We start from the raw sequence: 22,866 nt of genomic DNA, 5'->3' as shown, positions 1-22,866 counted from the left end.
AGCAACACACAGTGACACCTGAGGACACACGTCCACTCACGCCCAAAGGGAGCAGAACCGGTTCCGAGCTTTGTATTCAGGAAAGGGGCTAACTGGACCCGAGCATCAAATCAGAGTCAACACATGAGTTGGAGTAGGAAAATTATATTCACACACAAGGAACAAAGGAACTCAAATACAGAAAAAAAGACATTTCATGTAAAATATTATGCCACTAGAATACAGCTACATACCTTTGGACATATATTGTTGACATTAACTGGGAGAGTAAATAAAAAGAACTGCGTTGTGTCTGAAAGCAATTTTAAAAAAGTAGAATTGTGACAGAGAATACCACCAAATCACAAATTATTCAATGTCTCTTTCTGATATATCAGTCACTTGTTTTGGGGTGAAATGTACTCATTTCACGCCATGAAGGACCATTTGTTACATGCCTGCTGAGCGAAAATCAAAAGCTCTGCAACAAAATGAAAGCGGCAAAGAGGAAAACCAAAGACGTGAGAGTCCAAGACTGCGTTGCACGTCCTCGTCATTGCTGTGTGGTGGGGAAACAGTGCTGAACTTCTCTCATTTGTGAGGTGGCCACAGGAATGAAAACACAAGAAAAGGGACTGAGATGTTCCCAACGAGCTCCGCTCAGCCTGGAGGCTTCACAGCTGCGTCACATTCCTGAGAACTGGGCCAACACAGCACATCCAAACCCCTGTTTCCCACTACAGAATGTGCACAGTTAAACATCTAAACGAAAGCACCCTGGAGTCTGTTGCTCTTGGAGTCAGGAAATGCTCATTTACTGGAAATGGGTGGAGCTTTTCTGCCAGTGAATTATGAACCTGTTATTGTAAGCCCAGCTCAGCGGCCAAAAGAACACCAAAGTGTTTGTTTCATGGCCTTTTCCATCCACCGCAGAGCAGCGGGCTGATAAAATGTGGACTTTGTTCTCGCTTGTACAATGTTTCTCAACCAAAGGCAGGTCGTGGATTTATTCCCCACGACCTTTTGCATTGATTTTAATTGACCGGCGATTCCTCGCGATCACATTATGTCCTCGCTGGCTTCCACCAGTTTTAACTTTTGCTGAACTTTGTCTATCTGCGTGCACCAAACCCACGTGAGGCTCACTAGGTTTCAGTTTTGTTTCCGCCAAATCGGCGACTCGACAGAGTCGTTTCGCTTCAACCGTCTGGAAACTGTTGGGCGAGCCGTCGACCCCTGAAAGCACTTTCCATCAGGAACACGACCCGGCCCGGACTGCCTTCAGTCTGGCCGCTCCCACATTTGTAGCATGAGTTTTTAGTCACATAACACACAGCAAGAAAAGACAGTGACCGATGCGTAGTTGACGTTTCCCTCCCTGCGACTGCTTAAATAATCACTGCTAAGACATTAACAGCTGCCAGGTAGTTCATGTTATCAGGGCCTTGAACTTATGCAAACCTGCAAAGTCATATGCAGCAATCAAAGGAATAAAGATAATGGAATTGAAACAGTAAAGAAAATTTGTTTAAGATGTAATTAAAGTAGCATCATTAAAAAAAAAAATAATCTGAATTTGGAGCAATTCAGAATTGTCCTTAGTACAGTCCACACTAATGTACCTTTTTACTTAGTTTCCTCCCTCACACGCCTTTAAAGTCACCTCCTGATGGCTGACATGAAGTCGTTGCATTTTAATTTGTCGAACAGGACGATAAATGTCGGACTTCGGCGCACCACAGATAATCGTGACAGGCTGTTACAGTGTTGTTTATTTAATCGTCTGGTTTTGTCTCTCAAACGTTCAAGTAAATTGGATTCCAAGATCCAAGAAAGACAATCAATAGGAAATACTTTCAAGATCATTACTTTCCGATTTCAATCACAAACAATCCCAAAACAATCCCCACAAAGTCCTCTCGGCTAAGACACGTGGACCTTTTTGTAAACATGACGCAAAAGTCTTTGCTTTTTTAATTACAAAAAGTAATCTGGTACAAAAATATTCTTTCAGAGACATTTCGCCTTAGCAATATTTACATTGAGGAACTCACAGCATTATCTGATTTTAGAAAGTACATACTGTAAAACAAACACAAAAGGGTCTCCAATGGGGTAAAAGGCCTTTGGTTTTTGTGAAAAATACAAAAATGGCAAAACAACAACAACAACAAAAATCCTTTTGCTGTGCACCACAAGTGATGACTGATTCTGTAACATTTTTAGCCAAGACCGAGGGACACTCAACCTCCACAGGTATGAAAAAGTTCTTTAAAGTAATACCAACCCCCCCCGCCCCCCCAAAACAACCCCAAACCGCTGCTACAATCAAGTGTCGCTCCTCGGGGTGGTCGCGCCGCACAATCTCTGTCGGGCAACGTACCCGAGAACGATGAGCAGCATCTCCAAGGTGCTGCTCAGGGCCACGATGAAGGGCGCCTGCGAGGCGAAGTCGGCCTCTTCGCGGCGGAAGGACAGCTGCATGACTGCGAGCGCGAGCAGGCTGTTCTGGACGCCCACTTCTATGCTAACGGTCTTCCTCTGCGGTGGGTCCAAGCCCGCCAGCTTGGCCAGGACGGTCCCCACCGCCAGCCCCAGCAAAGGCACCGTCACCCCGACCGCCACAATCTGGGGTTTAACATTAGCCAGGATGGACGCGCCCATCTGGTACGCCATGAAGATGCCCCCCACGATGAGCACGAAGCTAAACGGTCTTATCAGCGCCAGCAGAACGCGCGTCAGAGCGGGGAAGCGGAGTTTCACCAACATGCCCAGTGAAATTGGGATGGCGATGAAAAGGAGGGTGCCCAGGATCTTCACAAATGGCACGTGTAAGGCAGCGTGCACGCCCAGGATCCGGCCGTACAGCGCTGACGACAGGGGCATGGCCGCCGCCGCCACCACCGTGGAGACCAGGGTCATGGAGATGGCCAGGGTCACATCTCCACCAAGCAACAAGCTGTACAGGTATCCACCCCCTCCGCCTGGAGCCGAGCAGGTGATGACCAGGCCCAGAGAGAGAGCTTTGGGCAGTGACACGAGCTGGGACACAACATAGGCATACAATGGCATCACGAAGAACTGGCCCAACGCACCCAAGAGGAGCGGCACCGGGCTCTTGCGCAGACCGCGCAGCACCTCCACCTCCACCTTGCACCCAAAGGCACACTTGTTGACAAAGATCAGGGGGAGCAAGGCAAACAGGACAGGGTTTTCAGAGAAGTGGGACAGACCTCCCGAATGGGTCAGCCGGGTGGCCAGGTCATCGTCACTGGGTGCCACTTTTATAGTGTAATCGGTCCTCTCTTCGATGAGAACAGGACCCGAGTCCTGGTCCAGGTCCAGCAGCTGTATGTGCAGCTGAGCCCTGCCGGGGAACCCGGAGCGAATGCTGATAATGTAGCTCTTTGCGGGTCCTCCTGCGTGGCCGCTATCCGTCACGTTGAGTATCGAGAGGACCTCCGGGTCCATGGAGCGGACCTGGACCGTCTGCTTCCAACTCTGCCGGCCCTTCCTGTTGGCGGCGGGGCTGTGGTACTGGCTGCTGATCACGATAACGCCGTTAGTTTGTTCCGGAAACTCGAATTCTTGCGACGACCCATCCCCAATTCTGATATAGCGGCTGCTGTCGGCGGTCAGGTTCGTGTCGTCGCTGCTGTCATCCGTGAGGTTTCCGGTGGCCCACGCCCGGTCCACTCCGATGACAATAACGAAGAAACAGCAGCATGTAAATAGCCTCCTCATTTTACTGGCAGACATGGGCGGATGGGGTGCCGCGGAGACGCGCTTTTCTTCCGCAAGCGGCCTCGCACGGTTCACCACCGCCCTGTTTTTTACCGGGATAAAAAACTTCTCATTGTAGACTCCGGGTGAATACGACAGCGTCGGCGGCCGCCCCCACGAATCGGCCCGTTCCCATTTTCTCGCTGGCTTTATACCGGAACCTAAACATCACCCCGCCCAGCTGCAGAGCAGCGGCTCCCGACGCACGGTCGGAACCGGCGCGCACAGGTGTCGACTTCTCACGACTTCTTCGGGGCGTCTGCGCTGATCCGGGAGGTTCGTTTCTGAAAGGTTTCGCTCTGTGCCGAAGGTTTAGTTTCTCCCCTGTTCATAGAAAAGGAGAACATTGCCGTTGAGCTCCCGTGGATGTGCTGCTCGGAGCTATTTTGGTCAATTTCGCCGAATCAAACATTAACTTCCGGTTGTGGAATTTCAAAGCACGAGCCCTTGATTTAATTTCAACAAGACTTTTTCTTATATAAACCCAGTTGTTGTACTTGCCTGCGTAAAAGAGCGCATAATCAAGACCGTGAGGATCTCGTCCTTGCAGCCTCTCAACACAGGTTTACCTACTAATAAGCGCACGCGCGCTGCTATTTTCAAAATAAAATCCCACCATTTCCGGCATCTTGGTGTCTGATTACGGGTGTCTTTACACAAGCCTTCTTTAATCCAATCGGAGCGGCTCAGAACGCCACCTCCCCCCCCCCCCCTGAACGGGGGCAGTCTTATGGAAGAGGGAACACCGTGATTTCCATCCGCTGTGTTGGGTCTATTTCCAGCAGGGTGTTGTGTGGTGCGGGCTGTTAGGGATTACCCACCGCATCACGGGCAGCGACACGCGTTTAACGTCCCCCAGGCCGAAATAAAATGGCGGAAATCAGGAAAATAAGTACATAGTGGCAAATCATTTATTTATCAGAAATGTCGAGGATGGATTGCGCAGGAGTGTTTGTCACTGTCGCCCAAGGGAGGTTTTGGCCAACCCCCTCTTTGTTTAAATCGCTGTTTGCAGAGCTCCAGTATCTTCAAAGAGGAACACAAACGGTCTCTCTAGGTAGTTCCAGGTTTCTGTCCTGCTGCCTGGTACAGTATCAGTTATTTGTCATGCAAACAGCAGGGATACCAAATACTGTCACTCACCCTGGTGATGCTGCATTGAAGGGGAACTCCATTGTGTCAGCACTGACACAGTTCTGTGAGTGTCCCTTTTTATAGCAACTGGCTCCTGGGGCATACTTGCATATTTAAAAGCCATTCTCAATTTATAAACCTCTTTTTTTCCCCCTCCAATTCACCAGGGTCAGTGGAGCTTTTTCTTTGTGCTCCAGTCAGATTGGTGCCAGATAATATCTGCTGCTACTTGTTATGAAACCAGTTCAACATGTATTGTTGCATTGAAATGTTTGTCCTCTTTCTGTCCCCGTGGCCAAAGGAAGGCTTCCGGAAAAAGAGGACGAGCGAGTCCACTGTGGAAAGACTCGGCATATGCCAAGGCGACCTGCTGGGGTGATTACTTTGGCCCCTTCTCTGACATTTCATGGTCAGACAGCCAGTTGTTCTGTAGCTGCGGGCATTCACGTTGGTATAATTCACATCACTATAATTCCACAAAGAGAAAAAAGACAAGAATAACAAGTTTAGGGGGCCTGTAGTTACATTCTGCTCCTAATTTTGGTGACATTGCAGCTTCCACTGTTTGCACATGCAACACAGCTGTGCGTGTTTGCCTCTGTGGTTAAACACACAGGAGATGCCGACATATAAAGAATAAAGGGAGAACTGGTCGAGCTGTACGTCACAGATGAGGAAGACCGATGGTGAAATACCTCAAAGCGTTGGGCTCAACTCTCTGAGCGAACCCCCTTCTGCATTAAGCTCAGATGGATCTATTCTAATATTAGAGGCAGCACAAACAGCATGAGCACATAACGTGCACAGTCTATCTCGCATCTCCTGAATTAGCATAGAGAGAAGGTCAACGAGGTAAAGAAGAACCAGTGGCGCCTCTGCTGAAGCCACCGACTCATCGGAGGCCGCTGTCACTCAGGTTTTACCCATCGGGTTATATTTTCATAGCGACTGTTAATGTTTTTGGTGAATTTTAATGGTGGAGTAAAAGCCTGTTTCCACTAGGCGCCACATCGGATGTAAAGCTAGTTTGCATACTTGGCTGAATTCCCCTCCGGGAATCTTCCTGAAGTTTTGAATACTGTCTCGCCATCACGCGACTGAATGCACACATTTTGGGAGCACTGATAAAGGGGATGCGGTCATTTTGATAGAGAAGAGAGCCCCTCTCATTAAAAGCTTTCTAAAATTCTTTAGATTTCCACAAAGGGAAAGATCAAAGCAACCACCCTGTCCTTGTATTTTATTCCATCAAATGAGAAAACATAGATGTTAACCTGAAGATCAAATTAAAAAAGAAGGCACTACCCTTCTAAAACTGCTGGTCAGTGCTTTCAGTGCAAATGTTTCTAAATCTTTTCAGCCTTTTTTCTTTCCCTTCTAAAGTTCAAACCTCTTTTTCCTCCCTTCCGTCGTTCACTAGCTTACGTTTTCTTTTGGTGCCATCTACTGTTGCAAACCAGTGACGTCACCACTGCATCAGAGGGCAAAACTTTATTTTCAGGAGATTTATATAGAAAACAAAAGTGCAGCAAAGTCTGCTGAGTATAAATAACCCTCCCGGTGGGAAAATGGACAACAGATTGAAAATGGCGGCAGGGCGGCCATCCTCAGGCCTCCGAGAGGTCCAGCATGAACATGAGAGGTCTCCACTGATGACTTTGGGATCGAGACACGTAAGATGAGACTTCACTCTGAGGCGGAAACACTTTCAATCTATTTTGAGGCGGTCCAAAGACAAGAATGGAGATCTGACGACCGGGGCTCATCTGGTACTGGTCGCAGGGGAGTTCTGATGACCCAAGCTGTTGAAGATCGGCCCAGAAAGCACCTCGGGCTCGTCTGGCAGCGAGGAACGGAACATTCCTTCTCCTGAATGTCGGTGCCAGTGGAGTTTTGGCCCGCTGCTCTTCATTGCTTTCTTATCTGCTGTCCTTCAGGCACTGGACGGGGGGGGGGGGGGGCACGCTTACACAAGCAGCCCACATAAGGCGCTTGAAGCGAGAATGCAGACACGAAAATCGAGTGTGTAGAGTAAAACAGAACATCACTGACACCAAAATAAAACGGAAATAAAGATTTGGCAATTGTCCTTTGATGTACGCGGCGATGTAACCATAGCAACACACCAGTGTTGGATGGATGTGAGGACATATGGATCTGATTAGTGTAACGATATCTGATGGTAGTTTCCTTTAAACGTGTTACAGTCCTCCACGTTAAACTAGAGATAAAAACAACTAAATCATTAAATAAAGATCTTCCCCCCCAAACAGCTTATTGTTGCCAGTGGCTCCCCATTATACCTCAGCCCCATTCACATATGCACTCCAGAGGACCTCTGGGTCCATTTCCACATGCAGCACACAGCATCAGCGTTTGTGCTGGATGCCCTCACACAGGGTGGAGCGAACACGCCGCTACGCTATTATGAGTTAGCAGAGCTTTTCAAAAGCTGTGCAGACCAGGGGGGCAGCAGGATCATTTGCTATTTAATCATTTTTATAAATGGATGAATCCTCTGGTGTCATATAGGTTGCATTCGTATAACGTCAGAAGGGCAGTGCACGTGTGAAAGGGGCTTTAAAGTTATTGTCCTGCTTTAACGTCTGTCCAGTCCTAAAATTCTGTTTCTTCTTTGGGCATACATCCATAAAGTGTGTGATTTCAGCACAGAAAGCAGCAAATGGAGGAGGAAAGGGATAGATTAGAAAGAGGAAGTGCACATGTATGCCTGTATGAAAGAGAGAATGAGATGGGAACACGGGAAGGGAAACCACATCGGGACTGTGTGTATTTTTAGAGCGTGGGAAAGGTAATCAATAGGCTCATTAAGTCCTCCAGGTAGGATCAGGTTCAATACAAACACACACACACGCCGCCTGTTGCCGCCATGATGCTTGTCCGCTTGGTTCCAGGCTGATGTGACCTCTCTGCTGCCGGACGGTGCTTTAGTTGCGCAGTGCAGCCAACCTGGAACACGAGAAACAAAAGCGGGATTCTTTAATTACGGCTTTTCCCTTCAATATTTGACATTACTGTACTTTGGGCCGAGGCAGATTTCAAAGGCACATTAAATCAAGCTTTTTAATCATCCCCCAGCTGTCGACCGGGCTCAACAAACAGCACGCTCAAGCTCTTTTAATCTACGGCGCAAATCTGTCAGTAACAGCCTGCTCACAGGTTAGCATGTGCAAGCTTGTATATGTGTCTCCTCTCTTCTTCTACTGCTTTAACAGGGTCGCGGGGGCACCGGCCTCATCAGAGATGCCCAGACTTCCCTCACCCCAGACTCATGCATCAACATGCTGTTTGTTATGGACAAACTGTGATGGACACTGAAGTCCAATAACAAAACACCACTCAGGTGTTACTGCCATCGCCCACATGGGCGTTAAAGTCCCCCAGTAGAACTATGGGGTCCCTGGTCTATCCCCCAGCACTATCATCACCCCCCCCCTGGGGATTCCGAGAAGGCCGGGTACTCTGTGTTGCTATGGTATATACATGATGTCAGGGCCCAAAATAGACTTTTCTAGAAATGGAGAATAGAGAGAAAGAGCAAATGGAGAAAAATGTCAAATGGGGAAGATGTTCAACAATAGATACGAGTGAGCCGAGCTTTGAAAACTTGACAGGCGCTTTTATAAGTGACCATAAGACAGTTCGGTTGATGTCAGTGCAGCGTTTTCAGCCTTCACATTGTTGAACGTCACTGACGTTTGTGTAATCGGGAGATTCTTTCTCAGCTCTTCAACTGCCATAATGTGCTTTTAATTAAAAAGCTGCACCGTAAGCAGATTTGTGAAAGGTCTATTTCACAAAGGCTAATTTCCTGTCCAGGGTTCCACAACCAGCAAGTTTGTGTGAGGATCACAGGGATCTAAATTGCCGAGCTCGTGACATGGTGGACACGCGCGGCGGCCTGGTCTTGTGCTCCTTGTTAACCGCCTGGCACCCAGATATCTCATGAGACACATTGTATCCCAGGTTATAGAATTCTGATGTGTTCCGAGACTAAGCCAGTCCTTACCGCCGGGACAGCTGGTCTTCCTTGTCCTGGGTTTTAGCGCTCTCTGCACCCACCGAGGTGGCTCCCGCAGGCAGCTGGTTGAGTTGGTCCATCACCTCCAGGCCGCTCTCTTCTGCTATTTGGTGGATCAGGTTATCTACTTGTTCTTGAGGTGTGGTCAGTGTCATTGCTGAGCTCATGGAGTCGTCCATCACCTGGTGTAATAAGGAATATGTGGGGATTGAGCTCTTCTTTTACGCAGCACAATAAAGAAAAACAAGCACTCTGCAGCTACTCACTGATGTGTGGACATCGAGGTTCTGGACTTGGGTCTCAAACTTGTCCATGACTGCAGAGACTTTCTGGAGGTCCATGGAGTTCAGAGCTTTGTCCAGGGCCTTGGTCACCTGACCCATGCTTTTGGTGACCTGAGCAATAAATGCTTTCATAAATAATGGAAGAATAATTCAGTGTATCTCATTTTACATTCACAGCAGCTTGGGTTTCACATTACAAGAGGAGTGGCTGCGAGTAATCCAAGGTAAAATCTATTCACACTGAACAACTCACTCCCTTCATGGTGGCAGCAGTCTGGACTTTGGAGGCGACGGCATCAATTCGAGACGCCATGCGCAGCCAGTTAAGCCCTTCGTTTTTCTTACGGATGGCATTTTCTGCATAAACTCTGGCGCAATCCACATTCTTCTGTTGCAAAGCCTGAAGATTAGAGAAAAAACACTGTGAAAACTCAAGCATGAAATTCTGTCATGTACACGTAAACGTAACTATGGTTACGCTATTGGTAAACAACCCATTTCCAAAACAAATAATAATAACATTTTAAACTGCTATTAATGAAATAACAAGGGTGTAGTAAACAATAGATAGAGAGAAAAGGAGTGGGAATGGAAAATAGCTTTGGCCAGTGAAATAAGGCATATTCTTGTTCTAGGAATAAATTATCTGGAAAACAGGGAGAAAGAACAAATGAATGTGCAGTGTTTTTAAAGTTGTAATTATCCATTAGAAGAGAAAAAAGGCTCACGTTAAGTGCTTAGAGAAAAAGTCGCTGTACAGAATTCTGTCGGTCAACGATCAAAACTCGACTAGCGCCATTCTTAATGTCTGCTGCCCCCTGCTGGCTAATATCTACCAAGCACTTGATTGCCTCAGTGAAGCGACCATAAATTACATGATTGATGTGTGAATAAGAAGCTCTAGTGTAGTTACACTAAAATGAAAACGAGACATATAATTTAATGCAAAAACCCTTTGCACACAAATGTTTATTAGCTCCATGAAGCAGGTTGGATGTTCATCATCATGCTAACTGGTGATGACACAAAAGCTGGGTAATGAACTGATGACTTGGATTTTACTTGCAGTGACTGTAAACTTCCCTGCTAAAAATGTATTATTGGACCAAAGTAAAGAGAGTGCCAAACTTCAAGATCTGTATTTTGTGATGTGTCTAAAACCCAGAGACAAAAGTGTAGAGCAACGTGCCAAAAAGCCAACAATAATGATCAGCAGTGGCCTCTCCAGCGTCGCAGTAAACACTGACATTGACACATGGAAACTTTAGAGACATATTCAATTTAGGGAGCAACACATGGGGCTCTAGAACAGAGGACAAGTGAGAGTGTAAGCATACCTGAGCAATAGCAACTCACCTTCTTTACTTTAGCCTGCTCCTTTTCAGACTCTTTCTCTGCCTTCTTGGCCAGTCGCTCAAGCTGCTTGGACGTAAACTACAAAGAAAGATGTGCACAGACGTGTGAAGCAAACCGCTGACACAAAAACGGCATCCCACCGATTCATAAAACTTCCAAAGTAATACATTTACCTTCAGCTGAAATAGCATATCTGTGGACAGAGAATGACAGAAGTAGAGTGTTACTGTTACAAGCTTTGGATTCTGCCTTTGCAATAAAAGTGAAAATGCTTCTAAAAGTAACATGTGATTTATTTACATTAAGAAAAATCTATGCCGATTGATGCACAACCCCCTAACGATCATATTTGTCATAGCACACGATGGTGTGAGTACTAAAAAATACAATGTTTTAAGTGAAATGGCCCAAAACTAAACATTTATTTCATATCCCAAACCAGACACAGGAAAATAGTTAACCAAGAATAGCGCATTACATAACCTGGTTCTGATTAATTACTGTTAAACAAACGTCACTAAAATGTAGTCCAAGAACAATTGGGAAGCTACTTAGTTTTAATAAGCAATTACTATTTCATTTGAACGTTAGCTTTAACTCTATACACTCATACCAATTATAAAATGACAGTTTTCCATGGAACACAATGACGCACTGGTTTGTCGAACCTATGCATCTTATTTTGAATGAAATAACTTATTCCACAAAAACAGCTCTTTTGTTTGAAAAAAAGTAATTGCCAAATTGCGCAGGTATGATATCTTTTAACTAGTTATAGATAGCACAGAAGACATAGTTGAAAATCAAAACAGGTTTGACAGCTAACCTTCCTCCCAAGATTGAAAGCTAATACTAGCTACTTGTCAATAGATTCACTATGAACGCTACAATAACGACAGCCGTGAAGACAGAGCCTTTGGCTGTTCACAAGCCGACATACCATCCATGTTAAGGCGAATATGTTGAAAAAGACCGCAAAAAAGAAAATGTGAGCGTCTCAACGAAGCGATACAAGTCTGTTTTGAAGCGAAGAATTCACTTCCTGGTCCTACATGTATTACGTCAACAAGCCTCCGCCCCGCCCACTCGTCTTCTTCGTAGCTATTTTTGTGTCGGAGAAACAACGAAATGACTCATTACTGCCGCCATGTGGTTTTATCGTTGTGAGAGTTAACTTGACCTCATCTTCAACCTACATGTGTGAGAACATCTCAAACACAGCTGGTATTTAATCATCTATATATAATGCATCTAAATGTATGTTACAATATACCTTAGTGGCATTTTTGATGCATTTTAAAACAATTCAAAAATATTAACTGGAAGCACTATTTACTCAGTTAACTGATTATATGTTATGCATATAATTATTAGTGTTCATGTTAGTAGTAGAGGCAGCAATAGTGTATTTAATGTGCACAGCAGCCTGTCTTGTTCAGTTTTAAAATATACAATGAACTGGGGACCCTAACCATTTTAGGCTCCCATCCAATCAGCTCAAGGAGTTTGTTGACAACCAGCAATAGATAAAAAAAGAAAAGGAAAGAAACACACCTGCGCATGTCCCTGCTTGACCACACAACAAATCACAACTGACATTGTGAGGAATGCCAACAAACTAATCACGCTCTGAAACTTACATTTTGGGCTTAAATTCAAAATGATTTATCATGACACCTTTTCTGTGCTGCTGTGTTATTTTATAATGGTTTGAAGATTAGGTGCTATTCATGAACTATCTTCTAGAAACAAATAGTTATCTACAATAAAATGTTAGTCATTTTCTTTTCTTTCTTTCTTTTTTTTTTTTTTAAATCTTTGCTCCTCCTTTATGCGTATTCTGGATTACTGCTGGTGACCAGAGGGAGTGAGAGAATCAGGGAGGGAGTGGCAGAGATGAAATAAAAAGGATCCGTGGAAGCCTCAGATAATGAGCAAGCTCCTAAATGCTGCCTGTGTATGTGCCGCAGCCGAGGCTGTCCAGACTGGAACTGCTGTGTTTTCACATGCCAGAACTGGACATTTGTCCCAAGCCTGATGGGGTCTGGAGCAAGTCAGAAGGTAGATTCAGGTAGGGATGATACTCCCATCTTTTTTTCTACAGGAACTATGGTATCGTTAGGATGAGTGCTCAGTAATTTGTTCTGCCTGATCAATCTGTATAAACACAGAACCTTGCGTGGATCTAAGCTGTGGATTGTATTTTGATTCTTATAGTAGGAATTTGAGAGGCAGGAGCACATCACCATTCAAGCCTAATCTTTAAATAAATGCTGCTCCGTGGAAAACTGCTTGAGTTAGCAAACCTTCATTGATCCAATTAGTAGGTACGTAGGTACGTACGTAGGTAGGTAGGTAGGTAGGTAGGTAGGTAGGTAGGTAGGTAGGTAGGTAGGTAGGTAGGTAGGTAGGTAGGTAGAATTATAGTGCTTAATGTTCATTTGTAAGCAGGGACAGACATGTGATTACATTAGAAAGGAATCTGAATGTGAATTATGAGAAGCAGTAAAACTGCAATTGGACAAGTAGTTTAAAATACGATGTTGTTATTATTTAGAATAATGTGCATCTCACGCATATTTGCTGTCAAGTGGTGTGTAGTATGTATCCTTCCTTCCTTAATACTTGAACCCTTCGGTCCCTCTATTTCAGCGGCCTCTCAGTCCAACAATGAGTCAAAGTCAACCGAGTGCTCTTCAGGTCCGCCAACTATCCTCGTCACGGCTCCATCACGAGAAGACATCCACGCCTCAAAAGCCAACATTACTATAGCGGAGGCTGTCAAAGAGCGGAGACCTTCTTCCACACCTATTGTAGTGGGGAGGGAAACCAGTTAACAAAAAATAACCCCAGCAGAAGGTAAATTGTGCCTAGTCAAGATGTGTTATCGCTGTGTGCATGCATTTACAAGTGTTAAGCTCTTTTAAAAGTTAACCAGACTGTAAAAATCAATTCAAACCTCTCTTTACTATGTTTAATAATGGCAAGATGGAGTATACTATTGATTATAATCACATTACATTATTATCTGTAAAACAGTTCAACACATGTGTAAGGGCCTCTAAAATTTTTATATTTCCTGTTTTTTTTAGTTTTTGAATATTTGATTCTATCTCCAATGGAAATCCTATTCATTTTGTATGAGGGCATCTTTCCTGGCTCAACCTGACTCTTAGATTGCCCCTGGTGGCTTGGGGGAGGATAAATCCATTGCACATTGAGGTTGACTGCATTATATTCACACTTTTTCTCACAGTAGATGGAATCGTGTTTTGATTTTAAAAAAGTGCAAAAATGAAAAATACCTAATTACTAATCTTAGAGAGGCGGGACTAACTAGGATAGAAGAAGAGAAATGGCAAATTTTGGAGGACCGTGCCTGGAAACAGGTTTCTGTTCAGGGAAACTGGTGTCCTCTATAAATGCTTAGATTTTTGTAGTGGTTCCTTTCTGCAGCGCTGCGAACCTATAACGGCGACCCACTGCTAAACTCCGGGAAAGTCCTTGGTTGGCCATTTTTAAACCGGAACAAACAACATGGCGGCGCCCTGCCTCAATTTGTCGGCTAAGATATAAAAAGAAATATTTCTTGTTTTTCAGACTGAAAATGTCGTCAAACGACCGAATGGATACAGTTGGCGAGGAAGAACACGATCCAATTAAGCTGAAGTCGATCAAGAATAACAGAACGTTTACAGTGCCTCAAACGACAGGGTAAGACATTTCTTTCCAACAGAAAATCAAGCCAGCATTTGCCAGTTATGGTTCTTAATTCTTTTAATTCTTTCTTTTCAGTTTTCTCTATAGATCGAAAAGCAAAAACAAAACCTCACAGATATAATAACGAATGAAATCAATGTAAAATGCAGCAAGAAAAGATAAAGTATGATTCTAGATTATTTATAAGCGGAGAACAGCAGTAAAAGCTACTAAAATCGAGGCAATGAAGATACTATAATAGGTCTAATACATATTAAAAGAGTTTGAATTATCATATACAATGACATGTGGATTTTCTTATGTTTTTTCCATTTCTCCCTCAGTTTGGAAGCTGCAGAAGTGTCCGAGAATTTGAAGCTCAACCGCATCGGAGAAGGAACTTATGGGATTGTGTGTAGTTTTAAAGTTGCTGTGAACTTTGACGCTAACTTATAATTACTTGGCTATTAAGAACTCATCCTTTCCTCTCTCTCTCTCTGTGGTAGATCGAGCCCGGACACAAAGTCTGATGAGATTGTAGCATTGAAAAAGGTCCGCATGGACAAAGAGAAGGACGGTAAGAGTTGGGTTTAATCTTTTTAGCTTTCACACACTTGTATGTGCCTCAGGTAGATGATAAATACGGCCTGGCTATTGTGTTCCACACCTTAACCCGACCTAGAAAATCTGGGAAACCCGACCAATATTGCACACGGGGCATCGAATGAAACATTCGATTCAGAAGCGCACACAAGCTTGTGGGGTTTCTTTTGTTAGGGATCCCCATCAGCAGTTTGAGGGAAATCAACCTGCTTCTGAGGCTGAGGCATCCCAACATAGTGGAGCTGAAAGAGGTGGTTGTTGGCAGCCAGCTGGAGAGGTGAGACGAGCAGAACTCAGACACATAACGGGTTTCTAAAGACACGGGGGAGCGGATGTTGTATCCCTAACCTGTGATATCTGTGGGGATCTGGGGCCGTCGTGGTCGATCTGGATTGCGTCTTCCTGTCCTCAGTCTGTTCCTGGTGATGAGTTACTGTGAGCAGGATCTGGCCAGTCTGCTGGAGAACATGCAGACCCCCTTCTCCGAGGCCCCAGGTGCGACACACAGATGATCAAAAAAAGTCTTAATGATTTAGGAGGTTCGTGGAACCTTTTAACTCTAATAACCCGGTTCTTCCCTGACTCGCTTTATCTCTGGTTTGCTCAGGTGAAGTGTATAATCCTCCAGTTGCTGCGAGGGTTGGAGTACCTCCATCACAACTTCATCATACACAGGTCAGTCCACGTCTTTCCGCACACATTTGTCGTCACGTATCGACTCGGCAGCATTCCCGAAGCTTCGCACTCTCTTTAATATAAGGGGAGAAATATTTCGCCTGGATTTATGAAACAGTCGGGTCTGAAAAAACGTGCGTTGCTCCGTTTTCGTCATCGCTCCCATTGTACATGTAGGTCATACATCTGCAAGCCAAGTAGTCTATTAACCTTTGTGTTAATTAAAGCTGTACCTGAAAGTCTTTAAAGCGGGTTTAATTGAGTTCTACTGGAGCGAGGGGGGGGTTGAACCAGTCAGGTGGTTGGGCCATTATCCTCTCCAATCTCTTTATTAGGGACTTGAAGGTGTCTAATCTGCTGATGACAGACAAAGGACGCGTAAAGATTGGTGAGTTGCCCCCATCACTATAACCGCCGCCGCGCGTTGATGTGGCACGGGAATGCACTCCAACATCTGTCCAACCATATTATCTTTCTGCACGGCCAGCGCGTGAACAAGAGAGCGCACGTGATACACTTCTGACATTGTACTGCTGTGTTTGTGGGGTTGTTCCCGTCATTTGCAGCCGATTTCGGCTTGGCCAGGATGTACGGCATTCCGCAGCAGCCCATGACTCCCAGAGTGGTCACGCTATGGTGAGTGTACTCTGCTCACTCCTGTTCCAGATGTGTTGGGCATCAACACGGAATGTGAATATTGAATATTGGATTCAGCATCAAAGATCACAATGCGTTCCTCCAGACTTGCTTACAGTTACTCTATTCAGTAATTATTCCTCTTCATACCGAAGAGGAAAAAGTAGTCACTTTACATGGTTTTCGTAATATTTGGAGATAAATATGAGGAACACGGTGTCGCTGAGGTCACTGACAGTAGTAATAGCTGTCTGCTTACTGCTACATTGTCCTTGTGCAGCCTCAGTGGAAACTCTCCCTTTTAATCTGCCTCACTAATCCCTTCCCTGTTGGTTCCATTATCTCTGGGAGGCGAGGACCTTGTCACATACGTTCTCATTCATTGGTCTGCAGGTACAGAGCTCCAGAGCTCCTCCTAGGGACGAAGTCTCAGACTACAGCCCTGGACATGTGGTGAGGCTCTGTCTTCTGCAGGCACCCGTCCTGGATGGGCCTTGAATCCTAATTCGATGTTTACTCCGCAGGGCTGTTGGCTGCATCCTGGCCGAGCTGCTGGCTCACAAACCTCTGCTGCCCGGGACTTCTGAGATCCAGCAGGTGGACCTGATCGTGCAGCTGCTGGGGACCCCCAATGAGAACATCTGGCCGGTTAGCCTCCTTTGCACCAGTCTTAACTTTAACACTTTCGTGTCAAACGACGACGGGTGTGAACTCGTGTGTGTGTGTGTGTGTGTGTGTGTGTGTGTGTGTGTGTGTGTGTGTGTGTGTGTGTGTGTGTGTGTGTGTGTGTTCCAGGGTTTCTCTAAGTTGCCCCTCATTGGTCAGTACAGTCTGAGGAAACAGCCCTACAACAACCTGAAGAATAAATTCATCTGGTTGTCCGAGGCGGGCCACAGGCTGCTCAACCTGCTCTTCATGTACAACCCACAGCGCAGGTCTAGTATTTATCACCCCGATCCAAATGGTTGTTAACCCGGTACCGGCACCAGGAGACTGACCCCGGTCTGTTTCCCCGATCCAGAGCCACCGCCAAAGATTGTTTGGAGAGCTCCTACTTCAAAGAGAAACCTCTACGTGAGTGTTGCTGTTTTTGGGCTCGGCTGTAATCACGGAGCCGATTAATCACGTGGTCTCGCTCCTTTACGCAGCCTGTGAGCCGGAGCTGATGCCAACGTTCCCGCACCATCGCAACAAGCGTGCCGCCCTCCCGGCAGAGAGCCGCCCCAAAAGGAGCAAAGTCTGAAAGACGAGGACCAAGACACGTTCTGTCTGGACTCTGGAGCTCTAAACCGCCACAGACGAGCACACGTTCTTTAGTTTAACTCATACAAGGATCCTCTCTGAAGTGTCGAACCAACTTTGAGGCTGAATCTCACTTCAGGGTTCTGATACGTGGTCACGAAGACTTTGTTGCCTTAACCTGCGCTCTGTTTTTCATCAGTGAAAACAAAGGGAATGGAGAGAAACCGTTGAAGAATCATTTAAAGTCATTTAAAAGCACACGTAACCGACAACCTCGTCGAGATCCCGGGTTTAGAGCCAACAAAGTGTCCTTGACGTACAGTGTGTTCCACCTGCTTCAACAGTTCAGATTAGGAGAGACAGAACGTTTTCCCAGAGCTGCGGCTGGGCGGCACCAATGTACTGTAAACCCGTGGCCTCGGTAGAACCTGCAGCGAGCGTGGCCGACTGGTCCAGGTATAGAACATTAACGCGTCAAACGCCGCCTTTTTCTCTTGAAATGTCAGTTTTTATTAATGCAGGATAAATTAGTAACGATGGATACATGGCCAGCAGCTGGTTGAGATCCCTCACAGGGACATTAATAACACACTTCCCACTGATCCAGCATGTACCTCCACAAACACACACAGCACTGAGCCATCGCAGGCACGTCCCACCCCTGCAGCCCTGATTACACAGTAAACAGTTGGGACAAATTGTTGCAAATTAGTTTGCTTTAGACAGTAATTGGCTGTGATTCTGTCCCCCTGGCAGCCGATAGACGACCAGCAAAGGCCGATCTGGGACCCCCCCCCCCAATATTGTAATAGCGTAGTGTACGAGTGCTGAGAAGGAGCATTTTGAAATGCTCCATCATGATGCTTGTAGCGTACATGTGTCTCAAATATGGTAAGTTAAGTTGCATGTCAAGTTGAACATGTTAAGATGTTCCGTAATACTCGAACGAAAACGCATGTCAACGTCCCGAAATAAAGTGTTCAAACAGAGAGGTGTGCTTGATTGATCTGAAACAGAAACGAGCGTCAGTTTTACATTCACCACAGTCACAAAGCGGAAGCAGGAACCACGTGAACGTCCACAAGGGCTGTTTGGCAGCTGGGATCAAGTATTCTCACTTGTAATTTATGGAATTTCGACTTCAGCTGGATGAAGAGCCCCCACAGAAAAAAGAAATACAATAACACAAGTGGGCAAACTCCACCTGCTGAGGAAGATGATGTAATGCGACTGAAAGCAGAGACGTGCTTTTATTTTGAAAAGCACGAAGCGGTCCGACGGCTAAATCTGGCGTTGAGATCCCGATCGAGCACACCTCTCTTTTTTTTTTCTTCAACAAAAAACCTGAAGCTTTGCTCCGAGTGCCGCTGACGCTCACTCGACACAAAACAAAACAAAACGACAACACAAATTCAGTAAAAACCTTTAAACGCGCTCGCGCCGGCTCGTTTCTCCAAACGGCGGCGAGATTCCTTCATTGCGATTCAAAAGCAAAGTGCACGTCGGCAACCAAAACGCACGGCCCTTCGTCCGGAACGCCGCTCCCCCCCCGCCAGAGCAGCGCCGACGAACGCGGGCTCCACTGTCCAACAACAAATCACAGGAAACTCCCTCCGAGGATTCAAAAACTCGCCCCGCTCACAAATACTTGATTTTTTATCCACGAGAGGCAGCGAACCAAGCGCTCGTCAGTGGGACGAAAACCTACGAGGATGGTTCCGCACTTGAGGGGAGGGAGGGGGAGAGGGGGGGGCGCTGAGTGTTGGTCGGGATTCTTCTAATGAAATCGAGAGAGGTGGGGCGGGACTCTGCGGCTCAGCCTTCCATCCCAAAATCCTCTGTGAACTTCTTGACCTTCAGGAGATCTTCAGTGTTGACGGTGGGACGGGTGGTGGAGAGGGAGCGCAGCATGTCCGACTGCAAACCAAGGATCCAAACACAGTCATTTATTCATTTCTGCCGACTAAAACTGGATTTCTGGGATCAGATGTTGGGCCTCACCATGCAGACTATTGGTTCCAAAAGCTTATCGCTAGGCACGTCCATCCAGGTCATTTCTACGGCTGCAGGGTCGCCGGGGGAGCACGGGGTCAAGAGGTCATCCACCATCACCTGGTTGTTGCTCCGGGACGGGCCGCGAACCTGCGGGAAGAACGGGAGGTAAAGGAGTGTTCGACACTGGCGCTACGCGTTTGTTTCGGAACCCGCGGAGGAGCGCCCACCTTCTTGAAGTGTGTGGCGGACTGGACCTTCCTGACGGGCTGCATGAGAGCGTCCCGGACGATGATGCTGATGTCCGCGCCCGAGTAACCGTCCGTTTTGTGGGCGAGCTGCCGCAAGTCGGCGTCGCTCAGGCTGTGTGGGGTGTTGCCCAGGTGGAGGCGGAACATCTGACCCCGGGCCGGCTCCTCTGGCAGTGGGATGTAGATGCGCTTCTCAAACCTTAAACACAACGTGCGCACGTCGGCGGGGGGGCAGAGGAACTCACGAGCCATTTTATAAGGATACAACCGAGGTCAGGTTGGATTCGGGAGCCTCGGTTTAGCACAAAAGAAGTCATCAGTGTCTATGTCGATGTCTACAGGCACTATGTTCATTTGCTTGCTGAACCTAATACAATAGTATTTGGACTCTACGTGTAGCGCGTCACCAACTCTACAGGTGTCTAAAATAGAGCTCTCACAGCTGTAAAACATAAAAAAACATGAAACTGGGGACCGGTGAAGTGACCTCTGACCTCCTGCGGATGGCAGAATCGAGCACCCAGGGGATATTTGTGGCCCCGAGCACCAGGATTCCATCATTGTTGTTTCCCACCCCTAAAAAAGAAGAGAGCGCGTATAATATGGCTGCGCGTTGTTGTTATTAGTCACTGCTGCTGCGTCCCCTTCAGCTCACCCTGCATCTGGACCAAGAACTCTGTCTTGATGCGACGCGCAGCCTCGCTCTCGTTCTCGTTCCTGGAGCCGCACAGAGAGTCCACCTCGTCGATGAAAATGATGGAGGGTTTCTGCTGGCGAGCCAGGTCGAACAGGTTCTTCACCAGTCTGACAGAAACAAGGAGACACGGACGTGACGGGAACGTGGCGTCAAGGGTTTGGGAGCGAGACGATGGGAGGAAACACACTTTTCACTCTCTCCCAGCCATTTTGACATGAGGTCAGAGGAAGAGACAGAGAAGAACGTGGAGTTATTGGCCTCAGTGGCCACGGCCTTGGCCAGATATGACTTCCCTGTCCCGGGAGGACCGAAGAGCAGGATGCCTCTCCATGGAGTCCGCTTGCCTGAGAAGACAGAAGTCATCAGAGGGGGCTGATCACGACAGTGGTAAAGCATGTGCACAACACCCACAGATGGAAGTAGGAAGGGAGATGACTATGTGGGATATTCAAATCACAAACGTGCTAATTTTAAGAAAAACAATCCTGACGATGAAACAAAAATCTTGTTCTCTGGGTGTAAACATGCTAGCATGCTTTAAACAAATGTAAGGTTAGCATCGTTTTACATAGTTTCACAATACATTGGTGATATAAACATTCATGTGAATCATTCCAAGCCCCTTTCACACATGTACTCCGTAGGATTTGTGAAGAATCAGACTAGATTTTGTCTTCACACGTGCAGCTGGAGTAGCTCTGTATAAGAGCGAAGATTTAAGATTTAGATTTATAATTAGATTTAAGCAAAAGAATTCTGCATTCACGTCAGTATTTCTGAGAGATAAAAATCTGACAGGTGCGAAAGCGGCTTGGAAACATTTAAATGACTTTACAAAACAAGAGAACGTCAGAGATGGAACTGATGATAAAGGACAGCGTTCCCAGCTACCTGTGAAGAGGTGGGGGAATTTGATAGGTAGGATGACAGCTTCCTTCAGGGCCTCCTTTGCTCCTTCTAGTCCGGCCACGTCGTTCCACCTGACGTTGGGCTTCTCCATCACAATTGCACCTGCACACGTGGCAATAATAAAGCAGGACTCGCACAAAACAATCCGTGCACATTTGACATACCCATGAGTTGCTCCTGCAGTTTCTTCTTCTCTGGATTCTCCCCCTCACTATCACTATCGCTCCTGCAGGCAACAAGCAAAGAGAAGTTGCCATAGTTACAGTCATTTCCAAAGACAGGAACACGGCTTCTTTAGAAAAGAGCAGGGGCGGCTCACTTGTCATTGCTCTGCGACTCCTTAACCGGCTTCTTCCCCTGCTTGTCTTTATTTTTCAGGTAGTCTTTGAGCTTCTCCGCTCTGTCCAGGTACTGCATGCACTTTCCTCGTATACTTTCCTTTGCCTTGTCGCTGTGGGCCTCATCTGGAAGGTGGGGAATTCAAAACTCCATATGCAATAAATGGTTGCAAGAGCCGTGGTTTGTAACGCTATATACATCTTTGGTGCTTACATTTGATGGCATGTAGGAAATATTCCACAGCGTGTTGATACAACCGTAAGGCCTCTTCATAATTCTTTGCCTTGTCTTCCTCTGTGGCTTTGGTCACAAGATCGATTGCTTTCTGCAATGGAAACACAATAAAGGGACTGAGGTACATAAAGATTGAGGATGGAAACACTATCAGTGGGAGAGAATGGAATTCATCACGGTGTGAAGCTGCATATGGAGAGAGATCAGGCTGCACTGGTAAACAAAGGAAACCGATGGAAACCCCTGCACCCACCACAGGTTGCGAGTCTTTCCAAATAGGCATTCCCGAGAAAATGACTACTATCTATGGCTCTATCCATAACTTCCCATTTAAAAACATCTCTGCTCAGTTTGTCAGCAGAGGACGCAGCCCTGCTAATGGGCTGCTATTGTCAACATTATCGCTAAACGCAAATGCTCAATGTTACCGTTTCATCACACAGCAGCTGCATTTTCGTCTGCATTTAAAGGGCATCGCAATCTTCTTGGAGCACTGGACTCACTGTTGACTGTCTCAGTCAAAGGGCTCGTTAGCGGGCTTTAGCGTCAGCTGTTCCGCTGGCTAGCTAGCCTCCATTCGAATAGTAAACCGTTATGTTGTGGCAGCATAGCGCTAGCCTGCTAACATTAGCCTACCTGTAAAGTTGACGTTGTCATTTCATCTCACTTTTCTGCTCTTCTCCCAAATTTATATGCTCCGACTCGATCAAAAGCTGGCTATGTAAAACAATGCCGTTTTAGACGCGTGTTCTGACAGAAAACGGCGGTATTTACATCACTAATCAGCTGCTAACGGTTTAGCTCGTGAAAATGACAGCGCTTCCTCGGCCCAGTGCAGTTAGACAGTAACTTCCGGTTTGGATTTTCAAAATAATGAGTGTTTGTGATGAAAACACGTTATAAATACATCTATTGGTTTCTGTACATTAAAAGCCCCTAATGTGCAAAATGATGGAGAAAACGTGCATTTTTAAACATTTTACATGATGTTTGTTATTTAACAACTCAGAA

The 22,866-nt window shown here is 46.2% G+C and overlaps 4 protein-coding genes across 4 annotated transcripts; 1 reads left to right on the top strand and 3 right to left on the bottom strand.

Annotated features, from left to right (window-relative positions):
- Positions 1–128: 128 nt before the first annotated feature.
- On the bottom strand, positions 129–4,204 carry slc10a3 (solute carrier family 10 member 3). Its single transcript, XM_003966990.3, has one exon. It carries the CDS (start codon positions 3,736–3,738, stop codon positions 2,308–2,310), a length of 1,431 nt encoding a protein of 476 aa, XP_003967039.1. The 5' UTR covers positions 3,739–4,204; the 3' UTR covers positions 129–2,307.
- Positions 4,205–6,372: 2,168 nt separating this feature from the next.
- chmp1a (charged multivesicular body protein 1A) lies at positions 6,373–11,666 on the bottom strand. The gene is made up of 7 exons (XM_003966989.3): positions 11,519–11,666; positions 10,752–10,771; positions 10,579–10,656; positions 9,476–9,622; positions 9,205–9,333; positions 8,927–9,120; positions 6,373–7,866 (listed from the first exon to the last, which is right to left on the bottom strand). The coding sequence occupies exons 1-7, from the start codon at positions 11,523–11,525 to the stop codon at positions 7,845–7,847; spliced, it is 597 nt and encodes a 198-aa protein (XP_003967038.1). The 5' UTR covers positions 11,526–11,666; the 3' UTR covers positions 6,373–7,844.
- A 2,425-nt stretch (positions 11,667–14,091) lies between these two features.
- Positions 14,092–18,422, top strand: cdk10 (cyclin dependent kinase 10). Its single transcript, XM_029842149.1, is given in 14 exon segments — positions 14,092–14,283; positions 14,612–14,650; positions 14,652–14,690; positions 14,784–14,854; positions 15,055–15,157; positions 15,293–15,371; positions 15,485–15,555; positions 15,891–15,943; positions 16,122–16,191; positions 16,585–16,644; positions 16,716–16,839; positions 16,987–17,126; positions 17,213–17,265; positions 17,340–18,422. Coding segments are annotated over 14 exon segments (1,095 nt in total). The 5' UTR covers positions 14,092–14,185; the 3' UTR covers positions 17,435–18,422.
- Positions 17,920–22,722, bottom strand: vps4a (vacuolar protein sorting 4 homolog A). Its single transcript, XM_003966988.3, has 11 exons — positions 22,492–22,722; positions 21,835–21,946; positions 21,602–21,746; positions 21,447–21,508; positions 21,265–21,384; positions 20,561–20,717; positions 20,332–20,480; positions 20,171–20,252; positions 19,656–19,875; positions 19,435–19,575; positions 17,920–19,350 (listed from the first exon to the last, which is right to left on the bottom strand). Exons 1-11 carry the CDS (start codon positions 22,510–22,512, stop codon positions 19,249–19,251), a joined length of 1,311 nt encoding a protein of 436 aa, XP_003967037.1. The 5' UTR covers positions 22,513–22,722; the 3' UTR covers positions 17,920–19,248.
- Positions 22,723–22,866: the final 144 nt, after the last annotated feature.

The sequence above is a fragment of the Takifugu rubripes genome, chromosome 9 (genome assembly GCF_901000725.2).
Source record: "Takifugu rubripes chromosome 9, fTakRub1.2, whole genome shotgun sequence".
NCBI classification, from domain to species: Eukaryota; Metazoa; Chordata; class Actinopteri; order Tetraodontiformes; family Tetraodontidae; genus Takifugu; species Takifugu rubripes.
The sequence above is the reverse complement of the archived record's forward strand: the minus strand, read 5'-3'. Positions and strand labels throughout refer to the sequence as shown.

Coding starts and splice junctions, on each gene's coding strand:
- vps4a (XM_003966988.3), bottom strand. CDS start 22,512: ATGACAACGTCAACTTTACAG. Junction 21,385..21,446: donor ACTGCAGGAGCAACTCATGG/GTATGTCAAATG, acceptor CCACGTGTGCAG/GTGCAATTGTGATGGAGAAG. Junction 20,481..20,560: donor TGGCTGGGAGAGAGTGAAAA/GTGTGTTTCCTC, acceptor TGTTTCTGTCAG/ACTGGTGAAGAACCTGTTCG.
- slc10a3 (XM_003966990.3), bottom strand. CDS start 3,738: ATGTCTGCCAGTAAAATGAGGAGGCTATTTACATGCTGCTGTTTCTTC.
- chmp1a (XM_003966989.3), bottom strand. Junction 9,623..10,578: donor AGCAGGCTAAAGTAAAGAAG/GTGAGTTGCTAT, acceptor TCTAATCTTCAG/GCTTTGCAACAGAAGAATGT. Junction 9,121..9,204: donor ACCTCGATGTCCACACATCA/GTGAGTAGCTGC, acceptor TTATTACACCAG/GTGATGGACGACTCCATGAG.